The 12,802-nt window shown below is 30.2% G+C and overlaps 1 protein-coding gene across 1 annotated transcript; it reads left to right on the forward strand.

The window, feature by feature from the left end:
• The first annotated feature begins 6,773 nt into the window (after positions 1 to 6,773).
• LOC18049043 (peptide chain release factor APG3, chloroplastic) lies at positions 6,774 to 12,535 on the forward strand. The gene is made up of 15 exons (XM_006444191.2): positions 6,774 to 7,057; positions 7,214 to 7,270; positions 7,818 to 7,898; positions 8,003 to 8,060; positions 8,144 to 8,247; positions 8,585 to 8,636; positions 8,987 to 9,036; positions 9,564 to 9,629; positions 9,897 to 10,061; positions 10,654 to 10,726; positions 10,850 to 10,982; positions 11,318 to 11,375; positions 11,479 to 11,526; positions 11,875 to 11,958; positions 12,101 to 12,535. The coding sequence occupies exons 1-15, from the start codon at positions 6,908 to 6,910 to the stop codon at positions 12,170 to 12,172; spliced, it is 1,251 nt and encodes a 416-aa protein (XP_006444254.1). The 5' UTR covers positions 6,774 to 6,907; the 3' UTR covers positions 12,173 to 12,535.
• Positions 12,536 to 12,802: the final 267 nt, after the last annotated feature.

Genomic DNA, 12,802 nt, shown 5'->3' on the forward strand with positions numbered 1-12,802 from the left:
TAATAATTTTTTTTTAAAAAAAAAAAATAACGTTACGAGTCAGATATTTATCAAAATTTAATTTGAAGTTTTCTATTTAGCGCCTAATGTTTATTCTCAATTATGAGAGAATCCACCATCATGCATGAGAACGGACAAGAAATAGTTTTTTTAAACCACTGAGATGCACTTGATTTAACATCTTTAGTTAAGACTAATGATAGTTCATGGTTGCTAATGTTTTAATTAAACACGTGACGGAAGATTTGTAGTATTTACTTTTAAGACTAATGATAGTTGGTAATATTTGATTAAACATGTAACTGGAGATTGGAGTTAGGTGATGATGTAAAATGGTGTGAAATGTGAATTGATGCTTTGCTTTAACGACATGTCGATGTTGGGAGAGTTGATTCCAGGTCGTGCTGCCGTAGGATGAGATGTGTAAGAGAAAAGCCTACTTTTTGCTTTTACTTGCAATTTTTGTTTTTTTTTTGGCTTTTAGGGTGATGTCTTGTCTTTATTCTTATGCATCTGAAAAAAATTCATCAAGTGATAGGTATAGTGAAATGTTCTTATTAGCCGCCATGACCCCGTTGGTCAACCCGGTATCCCATGCTTAGTTCGTCCGATGAAGCTGATTTAATTAATTAATCTCTCATTAATTAATGCAATATGCTTTTTATTTTTATTAAATATTTTAAAATTCAGGAATCAATGTGCAAATGGCTCAGGCTAATCTTGTTCCGCGTATATTTTGGTGAGATTGTCTATCAGTGATTATTTGTTAAGAATTAATTTAAGAATGATTGGTGCTCCCAGCTATTGTTATATTTATATGCATGTGCGTGCGCGCACATATATATATATATATATAGATGGGAGGGGATATTTTATTTTTTATTTAAAATTTTGACATAAATTTTGAGTTATTAAATTTAAGCAATACAAAATTAAAAGTCAAAATAGCATTTAATAATGGCCACAATTAGATTTTTTTAAATTAATGGTTCAATATTTATGTCAAAAAATTTTAAATTTAAGTTAGAATAACTAACCCTATACATATAGTAATGTTCCAATAAAAGTAAGAAATCTAGTAAAGGAAAAAGAAAATTACATACTTCAATATATTACAAAATAAAATATAATGTATTAGAGTCAATGGTGGATCTAAAAAATAATTGACTAGTGGCTAAATTACAGAATAATAAAGTGTAAAAATTAAAATTTTATGGGTGGTTTATGAATTATGGAGGTTATTTTAATAGATTTAACAAACTAAATTAAATAATAGTAAAACCACCCATATGGTTACTATAGACTTTATTTTTTTATTAAAATGTGAAAATTTATAATTGCTAAAGTTAAAATTTAATTTTTAAGCATTTATGAGTTCATGTGGTGCTATTTTTATAGGTTTAACATGACTATTTAAATAGATTTAGTGGGGCTAATTAAAAACTCAATAAGTTTCTCTTTTAACTTTATAATTTTTTTTATTCAGAAGAAGCTTAAGCCCCCATTGGTCACGAGCTTGAATCCACCCTAATTGGAATGTGTGTTTCTCTTATTTTCTACTTTATCATTTATTTTAATGAAGTATAAGATCCATAGTGCTAATATTCTAATGCATTATAACAAAATATTAGAGTATGTATTTTACTTGTTTTTAAGTTCATATATAAATTTAATAGCTCAATGAATCTCTCATTGAAAGTAATTATACATAGGGTTGGCAAATTAAGGGCTTGGGCTGAGCTTTTTCAAACTCAAGACCGAGCCCATTGGAGTAAAAGTGCAAGGATTTGGCTAGGCTTGAGTTTTTATTTATTTTTTAATTTTTTTTTAAATTATTGTAAACTTGAAATGAATTAATAATAATGAAGTTGTTATAATCAATAATGAATTAAAGAAAATAAATATTTCAAAATAAAATAATAAATAAAGAAAAGGAAGCAAATAAAAGTTTAGATTTTTAATTTTTTATTATTAGATTCTTTAATTCAAACACTTTCTTAATTAATTAACCCTTAAAAGAGAGTTTAGTATTATAATTTTAAGTATTTTGTATTCATTATTGATATATCAATTAGGGATTTAATTTTTTATTATTTTTAAATTTAAATTTATTATTCTAATTTATAATTTTTTTTTAAATAAAGGACTTGAGCTTAGCTATGACTTTTTTTATAAACCTTTGTCCAGACCCTCATGTAAGGGGTCCGCCTAACTTACGTTGAATGTAAGTTACAGTCAGCCTGTGAAATTTCATCTAGCCCCCTATGCTCTATATTATTTATATTTTATTCATGAATATTATAAACTTCTTGAAATATAAAATTTCGTTTAACCCCTTATACTCAATTTTATTTTATTGAAACCATAGAGTATGAATTCGCCCCCATAATTTTAAATTCTCAAAATAACCTCCATTTAATTAAAAAATATAATTATTTTTAAATGAATTATAATTATAATTATAATTTTATTATAATCATAAATATTTTTTTAAATAGATTATTGAAACCATAGAGTATGACCGTTTAATAATGAGATGCCTACGAAACCATTATTTATCAAAGTAACAAAAAATCCTGAAAGTACTTGAAATTAAAAAGTATAGAAATATAAAAGAGTCTTCTACATAAATATAGACTCAATGTTTATTCCATTTTATTATAATCATAAATATGTTAATTATCATTAATTATTATTATTATTACTAACAATTTAATAAAAAATATTATTAATTATTGTTAATAGATTAATTAATTATAATATTTTTTATTATCGTTATTAATAATAACAATAATCTATTAAAAAAGTATTTATGATTATAATAAAATTATAATTATAATTATAATTATAATTATAATTCATTTAACAATAATTATATTTTTTAATTAAATGGAGGTTATTTTGAGAATTTAAAATTATGGGGGCGAATTCATACTCTATGGTTTCAATAAAATAAAATTGAGTATAAGGGGTTAAACGAAATTTTACATTTCAAGAAGTTTATAATATTCATGAATAAAATATAAATAATATAGAGTATAGGGGGCTAGATGAAATTTCACAGGCTGACCGTCACTTACATTCAACGTAAGTTAGGCGGACCCTCATGTAAGAGGCTCAAGCTAAAGCCCGTAGGAATGGGCCAGATGAGCCCCATGCTGTTTTAGCATCCTTAATTATACATATATAGAAGGAGGGGTTATTTCAATTTAGTATTTTAATTCAAATTTTGAGATATTGATCTCATGCAATCTAATAATGGATATTGAAAGTTAAAATAACATTTAATGATGTCATTGCATGAAATCAATAGCTCAAAATTTGTGTAAAAAAATTTAAGAAAACTTACACACAGACACACACAAGTTTAAACATATACATACACGCATAGCATATTCAAGAGACATACTTTTTTAAACACAAATTTAAATATAATATTATGACCATTAAATTAAAACTAATCAAAGATTAAGATTAAAGCTGACGCTACTTTTTTATCCTTTTAAAAACTAACAAATTAATGTGGTAGGTTATCATATAACAATAAATTATCACTCATTCTTCTTTCTTTTACTAAATACATTCTTTCTTTTTCTTTTATAATATTACTCTATTTTGTCTCTCAAAAAAAATTTCATACACTTCAATAATACAAAATCTGATAAGAACTGTTCAAATACATCGCCTCCCAATAAAGTATAATTTCAGAAAAATTGGAAGACATATGACGCAATCCTCACGCGACATCTAGTAAGCAATGATATTCTTTTGCCTTTTATTTTTTTGTTACTTTCAGCTATTTATTTATTAATTCACATGGTTAACGAGATTGGAAAAAAAAACCTTTAAAGTCAATGCTATTTCTTTAAATTTTTTGAATGCTGTATTTATGTCTTTGTCAATTATTGTAACTTATTGTTTACTCGATGTTTGAGATTGCAGTTTTAGTTATTTTTCAAGAAACAAATATGTCAATCATATATATTATAGATGAATAATATTTCTATTTACAACTTTTAGCTTGTTGTATATATATTTTTTTCTTCTTTTTTGTACTTAGTGATCTTCTTTTTTATGAAACATTAAAATGTCATTTTGTAAGAGATGACCTATTTATTTTGTGAGAGTTGAGTTTTACCCTTAACTATAAAAATTATGTAGTTCAGTAAAAAATTTCAAGCATAATACACTGTGAATCACAAAAGTGAGACATGATGCAGCTACCAAAGTACGCAAATGGGAGAAATAATTTAATAAGATAGGCTTAATAATTGAAAAGTGACAAAAGAGGGAATATACTAATGCTGCGTTTACTTTTTGAATTGGAGTGGGAATCCTGAGGAATGAGAATCCTTGGATTAGGAGTGTGGAATGGGAGTGGGAGTAGGTTGTTTACTTACACTAGAATGGAAGCATGGAATAGAGATCAAAATCCAATTTATGTGTTTACTTTGTCTTGGATTGGGAGTAAATAGTTTCAAATTACAATTTTATCCTTATTTAAAGAATTATAGTTTTTAATTACAAAACTAATAAAAAATATATTTAATGAATAATATTTATTTTATTATATTTATAAATTTATTATAATTATTAATATTCTTAATTATGAACAATAAATTATTAATTTTAATATAAAATGAAACCTTATTTTATTTTATTTAATATAATTATATTAAATTTATTATTATATAAAATAATAATATAATATTATTTAGTACAAAATTAATATTTTCTTAGAATAAACTATTTATTATTATTATTATTAAATAAATATAGTACTATTATTTTTAAAATAAATATAATAATATTATATTTATTAATTCTCTATTAATGTAATAGTATTATTTTAAAATAATTTTAACTTAGAATCAATGTAAATTATTATTTAGTTAAATATAATATTATTATTTAAATAAATATTATTTATTTTATTTTATTAATTATAAAATATTAAATTAAATTAAATTAAATGAAAGGGTAAAAAGGGGAGAGGTGGGAGTGGATTCCCACTCCCACTCCCCACTCCAAAAATGAGTGGGGCCCACGGAGTGGGATTCCCAATCCGTGGCCATTTTAAGCAAGTAAACGCTGGAGTGGGAGGAATCCACACTCCTCACTCTCACTCCAGCAAGTAAACACAACCTAAGTAAGAGAGATAAGTGTAAACAATAATTTATTATTATACCGAGACTTATATCATTAATTTGTTAGTTTTTTTTTTTTAAAAAAAAAACTGTATTAACTTTAATCTTAATTCTTCATTAACTATAATTTGATGGTCAAAATATTATGTTTAAATTTATGTTTAAAAATGTATCTTGAACCTGCCTCTATATATATAGAGAGAGAAGGCAGCAATGTGCTGAAACGTCATTTATGAACACATTAAATTAATTTCGGGAATAACTTGAATCTATGATAAAAAAGCCTGAACATTGATCCCACTCAACAACTAGTCCAACCTCCGAAATAAGAAAGAATTATTGCATTGGTAGAGCATTTTACTGTGGTTGATTCATCATTCATTCTAGTTCATAGATAACGATAGCAATGGATGTATTTGTAACTTCACTAAATTATTGATTGTCATAATTGGCTAATTGATTTTTGTCCATCTAATTCTTAATTAAGATTCTCTAAAATATTGTGAGAGATCTTTAGCATGCGTATTCTAAGAGAATATGCATGGTTAAAAAGTTTGATTGACCTGACTCAAATATTTCGGGTTTTGACTCTAATTTAAAGATTTTGGGCTGGGTTTAAGTCTAAATATAAGGGTCCGATTAAAATTTGGGTCAGGGTTGGGGTCTTAATAAGTTCTAAATTGGGCCAAAATTTAAATGTTCGGGTTTTTTTTTCCGATCGGGTCTTTTATTGCCAAGTCCAAACCCGACTCGATAAATTGCCATCCTTATAGGAGAATAGTGTCCCAAAGGCACCCTTACTTGTGTAGAAATTATATTGAAAGTTAAAAAAAAAAAAGAATAAAAGTCTATTGCAATGCAAATACCACAAAATTAAACTGTGTGGAAATTAGGCCTTAGCAATTCAAGGGCTTGGGCTGAACTTTTTTAAGCTCAGGACCAAGCCCATTAGAGTATAAGTATAAGGGATGGATTTGGGCCGAACTTGGACTTTTACTTATTTTTTCATTTTTTAAAAATTGTTATACACTTAAAATGAATTAATAAAAATCAAGTTGTTATAATCAATAATGAATTAAAGAATAAATATTTTAAAAATAAAATAATAAATAAAGAAAATGAAGTGAATAAAAGTTTAGAGATTTTATTTTTTTTTGTATTAGATTCTCTAATTCACGGACTCTCTTAATTAATTAATATTTAAAAAAGAGTTTAGTATTGTAATTTTAAATATTTTGATTCATTATTGATATATAAATTAGGGATTCAAACTTTTTTTTTAAATTTAAATTTATTCTTCTAATTTGTAATTTTTTTTTTAAAAAAATAAAAGACTTGGGTCTAACCCAAATTTTTTTGCCTAAGCTTTTATTTAGACCCTCGTACGAGAGGTCCAAACCAAAACCCTACAACCCGTAGGAATGGACAAAATCGGCCCAAACTTTTTTTGCTGTCAAATTGGAAATGTAACCTGTTTCCGGAGTTAATTCCACATCCCCACATTTACCTTATTCTAGAGATTGGATATACAAACCTGAATTTCCGGGCTACACTAACCACGTAGCCAAACAAACCTCAAACTTAAAGACCTCCCAGAAACAACACCCCATCTGGCGACGGTGATAAATTACTAGCATTATCATCGGTTCCCTCCTACACGAACTCTGTGGTCATATACCGTTAAGCGCTATTTTCAATATCTTCATAATTTTATCACATAAAATTTCAAAATTTGTGCGTGCCTCTTCCAAAAATCGACCATGAATAGCTTAACAATGCTCTCAACAGCTCGAATATATACGCCACTAAATCATTCCCCTCAACGACAGCGATTTGGCGGTTCTCAGTCAAAGAGAAATGTCGTGTTTCCCTCGCTGTCATTCAGAACTCCGAAACTCATTTGCATGGCGGTGTGTTTAATTGCGCTTTACATATAAAAGTAAAAATAAAACGAAAAAGAAATAGAAAATTTTGTTGATTTTTTGTTTGTTTTGTCAATAAGTGACATACTTTTTTTTTTTTTTGGCGCTTTTCAATCAAATTTGATTACACGTGATGAATTGCAGGAGCCTTACTTAATAACGAAACTGGAATCTGCTGCAAAGACATGGAAGGATTTATCGGTATGGTTATGTGTTTGTGTCATTTACAAGTGTTTTTGATGTTGCCATTTGCCTCGATAATTTGAAGTTTCACGTTAATTATTATTTTTTTTTGGGATTTACACGAGACTACTGCTCATATTACAATTCATATTTCATGAGATTATTATAATGATATTTACAATGAGACTAAATTTATAAATTTTATATAGCACTACTTAGATTTTTATCCTCTCTAACTCTCTAATATTCGTGGAACGTTTACTCCACTCACGTTCCAAAAGGAGAAGACTATTTTCACTTAAATTGAGGAAGGAAATTAAATTACCACGGCGTATTGCGGGGGTTTAAACTCATTGTGAGGACAGATTTCTCTAACCACTTGGCGGCCGAGTGGCTAAAAGTTTCACGTTAGTTGTATGAATTAGAGCCAGTATCACTTGGAATACTGGTTACTAACTCTTTTAGAAATTATGCACCTATTTGTGAACCTGAGATCATTGATTGTTTGGGCTGCTTTGCTTGTTAATAAAGTTGTGTCTGGGTTTCATGAAACAATGTGTTTTAGGTTAAGCTAGCTGATCCGGAGGTTGTATCAAATCCAAGTGAATACCAAAAGCTGGCACAGTCCATGGCAGAGCTTGACGAGGTGCATCTTGCTTATGCTCATTCTAGGTGTTAGAATTCACTCATCCCAGATTGTTCAACATATGCATGCTGACATAATTTTACTTTGCTTTTTTCATGGACTAGGTTGTGTCAACTTACAGGAAATTCAAGGATTGTGAAAAGCAGTTAGAAGAGTCTAGAGGTAACTCCTTATTATGTGGAAAACTTTTACAAGAATTTTTTTGTTAACATCTTTCTTACTCTTCCCTATACTTTGTATGCTAGCTTTGGCAAAAGAAAATGGCAATGATGAAGAAATGGCTGAGATGATAGCATCTGAAATCAAATCTTTATCTAATGAACTTATAGAGCTGGAGGAGAAGCTTAAGGTTTCTACTTGAATCTATATCTATATTTCTTAATTTAAGGTGTGTGCATCAGTCTCACTATAAATGAGTTCTTTTAAAGTTTAAGTTTGCTCGATCGTTCTTGAATTACTGTCACTTTACCTATGTACTGTTTCCAACAGTTGAATAAATCTAATGGCAATAAACTAATTCACTTGAATATCTGTTATCATTTATCAAGTTCTTCATTCAATTACAATTTCATACTTCTCATTTATTATTTTGCTTGGTTGTTCTGCTAATTTTCCAGTCTTGTTATTTTTGGCTTTTCCCCAAATTTTGGGCTCTTATGTTATCAATCATTCATTAATGTTTGCAGGTACTACTGCTTCCTAGTGATCCTCTTGATGCAAGAAATATAATGCTTGAAGGTAAATTTTATCATTCTTCTTAACTGTAGTGACTGATTGATATGAGTCTTTAAAAGGAAGTGATGGGTGATATGAGTCTTTAAAAGGAAGTGATGGGTGCTACTCTGTTTCTAAAATAAGTTCTTATGAGTTGGTGCCTACATGATTTTCTTGTTAACATCTGTTGCCTCATGGATGGTTGTTTTCGCACTATTACTTGGTGTGCTTTCCTCAAATTTCTTGGAAGGCCTGGTTACATATGACTTGCGCTCCCCTGTTTTTGAATTCTTGTGTGGAATTCCATGCTTTATTATCAGCTATTATGTATCATGTTACCCTAAAGAGCCTATATTTTTCCTTCTCTTTTGCAGTAAGAGCAGGTGCTGGTGGTGATGAGGCTGGAATATGGGCTGGTGATCTTGTAGGTACAAACTTTTTGGTCCTTCCAAATCCATTGCAAGTAAAAGCTGCATTCTTTTTTTTCCCTCTGGTGGACAGTATAGTAAAATTCTGTTGAAGTATGTGACAAAAGTTAACTGCCCTAAACATTACATGGGATTGACTTTTAAACATGTGGTATAGATTATGTTCTTGACACTGGTTCTTTCACCATACTTGAAAATAGTTAGAATCCCTTGCTTCATGCCTAGTATTTTTTAATTGAGGACACAAATTTTTTCCAGTTAGGTCTTCTTGCTTTTCTTGTTTTTGCATCTGATTGGTGTTGAATCTTTGCATAGTGATGGATTTCTAAAGGTTATCTTTTGTTATTAAAAAATTCAAGCCATCATCAGTTTAGGAAAAAAATGAATAACAAATGATCTTGTTTGTGGAGTTCAGGGATTTAGATGAAATATTTTAGTTTGCATTCAAGTTACAAACATCTCTTTGAATTTCCTTTTTGGACACACCATGATGCACCTTCATTGTCTTGTTTTAAATGCTAAGGTCCGTATGTATCAGAAGTACAGTGAGCAGAATTCTTGGAAGTGCACACTGATTTCGAGCTCCGAGGTATGTTTAATCAAATATGTCAGTCATACTTAAGCTTTCACAATGGATGTTTCCTAAATGCTGTAGTAGCTCAAGTTGCCGATACCATGCTGGGCATTTAATTTAGGAACAAATCATTTTAAGGTTCAATATTGTATTGGATGCCTTGAGTTGCCTTGCATCAGCTCTCTTATTAATTTACCTGCAAAAACATTCATTCGGTGGCCTCTGATGTGACTGATAGAATTGTCCTTGATTTTAATTGATAGAATTGTCCTTGATTTTAAGGCTGAGAAAGGAGGATTCAAAACTGTGGTGATGGAGATCAAAGGAAATCGTGTGTACAGCAAATTAAAATACGAGTCTGGTGTTCACCGGGTTCAACGAGTTCCTCAAACAGAAGCTCAGGGCCGTGTGCATACTTCTACTGCAACTGTGGCCATCATGCCTGAGGTATATATGTCTCATTTAGATATGGCCTAGGAAAGGATATTCGTGCTATTTTTGTTATGTGTATGTGTGATGTCATTTAATTTGAGGCTTGCTACCTTTAACGTGTTGTGATATTTGCTTGTTTAACTCTTAGTTTGGTGATCCAAAGGATAGCCAAGTTGATTTGCCTCTTGCAGTCTAAGCAAGAGGTCAAGGGTTCAAGTCCAAGGGGATACATTTAAGTCAGAGGTAGGTTAGGGCAGGGTGCAAGGAATAAGAAAAAAGGAAAAAAGAAAAACCCAATCTTTATAGTTTGTTGTCTTGGAGTGTCTGGGTTCTACTTGAGTTATTTTTCTTGGATATTCCCACCATCTGGAACCTGTTTCAAAAATGCCACTCATGTATCACTGTGGTTCCTTAAAATGTATGATTCTGATACATTTTGCTGGTCGTGCTTTTAGTTAAGAACACACACACACATAATGTCTGTGGTTGTAAATGCAGTACGTGCACTGTTTGTGTGATGTTTTTATTCTGTGTATTTTATTAATGGTTGAAGTGTGTGTTTGTGTGTAATTATAATCCTTTCTGCTTGTGCTATATCTGGATTTAGGCTGATGAAGTTGAGGTGGTTATTGACCCAAAAGACATAGAACTTACAACAGCAAGGTCCGGGGGTGCTGGAGGTATTAATAAAGGAAATTTGATATAAGATACTTTATCAAATGAATTCATTCTCAGTCTCTTCATTTTTCTTGAAGAAAAGAAAATCCCTCTTTAATTCATCTCTCTACATGGTTATCATGCAGGACAAAACGTGAACAAGGTGGAGACAGCTATTGATCTTTTCCACAAACCAACGGGAATCCGCATCTTTTGCACAGAGGAAAGGACTCAACTTCAGAACAAGTCTCGTGCTCTTCAGTTGCTCCGAGCCAAATTGTGTGTATCAACTTTTCCATTTTCAATGACCATTTTGTATTTCATGATTAACTTTGATTATATTTTAAATTATTCCTTAATTCCCCTAATGTCTTTCGATGCTTAATTTGGTAAGACTGATCCATGAAAAAGGAAGATCTGTAAAATTTTGAATGTGGTTTTCCAGGCCAGAGTATATGTAGATTATTCTGCCGTTCTTTACCTAGTGTAAATAATTCTTTGCTAGTTCTTTAAGCTCCGTACCTAACTTTTAGTTATGTATGAATGACCTGAAATTTGTCCCTTCAATTTTCTATCCTCGTACTATTACTAATCTGCTTCTTTTCTTGTTACAGGTATGAGATAAAAGTAAGAGAGCAGCAGGAGAAGATTAGGACCCAGAGATTATCACAGGTATATGTTGTGCTCAGATGCTCTCGAATAAATATGTGAGCTCCTAATGTTATTTGTACTGAATTAATTTGGTAAGCAAACATGATAAATTTTTAATATGCAGGTTGGTACAGGTGCTCGTGCGGAAAAGATACGGACATATAATTATAAGGTATGCTTACAGTATCGGTGACCTTTTTTTCTTTTAAATTTGTGCCTTGAGCTTAGTTTTATAGGTCCTCCGAATTTTTGAAATTATGTGGATATCAGTGATACTTTTGAGATTTTTAAAAAGTAACTAAAACTAATCACCCTAGGAATTTTGAAAATAAAAGGCAAGAAATCAATAACTGCTGTATAAAAAGTATTTGACAAGTTAATCCGCATTGAAGCATAAACAGTGGCTATTCTGGTTGCTCTGAGATAGACTAATATGGATAGATAGTTTTTCAAAGTTGTGGTCTTTAATGAAATTAGAGATTACATGCAAGCTTATTACTTTTACTGTGCACTCCATTAGGACAACAGGGTTACAGATCACCGGCTGAAGATGAACTTTGAACTCACATCTTTTCTTGATGGCAACATAGATAATGCGGTTCAGGTACTATTCATCTGTCATTGAGAATTTTTCCCCTCCCTCTCATTTTTGGGTTTATAAATGCCCGAATTTTATTTATCTCGCTGTTTAGAAAGTCTTTGGTGAGAAAATGATCCCTGTTCACTGAACGTCTTGCATCACGTAGTCTTGTGCTGCTATGGAGCAGAAGGAGCTTCTGGAAGAACTAGCCGAGTCTGTTGGTGCACCATCTGGCTGATTCATACCACTTTGTAGTGAAACAATGAATGCCGGGGAAGAGGCGGAGGAAACTCATAATACAATTACTCAAAACGGATGAAGGAAAACATATTTCTGTCACTGTGCAACATTGTTGTCACCTACATGAATGTTGCGGCTCCATGTCGACATTCTTTACATGGATGGCCGTAATTGTTTGAATGACATTATAAATCCGTTTCGGGAGCACAGTGTGTCGACGGAATTAACAGTAATGATCTTTCGCGTATGTAAAATTTGTATTCTCATGTTGGTTTAGTGCCTTAATGGCAATATTAAATTGATTTTGCATGCCGTTCTATGAGTCGGCTCTCCTTCGGAGTTTTAATCAATTGGTTTGTTTATGGGGTCATGAGCTTTTATCTTATATGAATTTTTTTTAATAAATTTTATTAATATAATTGATGGTTAATAAATTAAAAAATAAAAATAATTAAATTTTAATTACACATTTAATATTAAAATATAAGTGATATAATATTTGTAAAAGATAAAGAGAGTTCATAGAATATTTATCCCTTAATTATGTTGCAACGTCGAACTTAAACAGAAGCTGTATAATTATCAATAAAAATATTTGAATGAAATGCTAATTCTATAGCATTAATTT

Source organism: Citrus clementina, unplaced genomic scaffold (genome assembly GCF_000493195.1).
Source record: "Citrus clementina cultivar Clemenules unplaced genomic scaffold, Citrus_clementina_v1.0 scaffold_3, whole genome shotgun sequence".
Classification (NCBI taxonomy): domain Eukaryota; kingdom Viridiplantae; phylum Streptophyta; class Magnoliopsida; order Sapindales; family Rutaceae; genus Citrus; species Citrus x clementina.

What these genes read in the sequence shown, in the direction of transcription:
- LOC18049043 (XM_006444191.2), top strand. Translation starts at nt 6,908, where the DNA reads ATGAATAGCTTAACAATGCTCTCAACAGCTCGAATATATACGCCACTA. An exon ending in GAATATGGGCTGGTGATCTT is followed by an intron (nt 9,037 to 9,563) that starts GTAGGTACAAAC and finishes TTAAATGCTAAG; the next exon opens with GTCCGTATGTATCAGAAGTA. An exon ending in CACTGATTTCGAGCTCCGAG is followed by an intron (nt 9,630 to 9,896) that starts GTATGTTTAATC and finishes CTTGATTTTAAG; the next exon opens with GCTGAGAAAGGAGGATTCAA.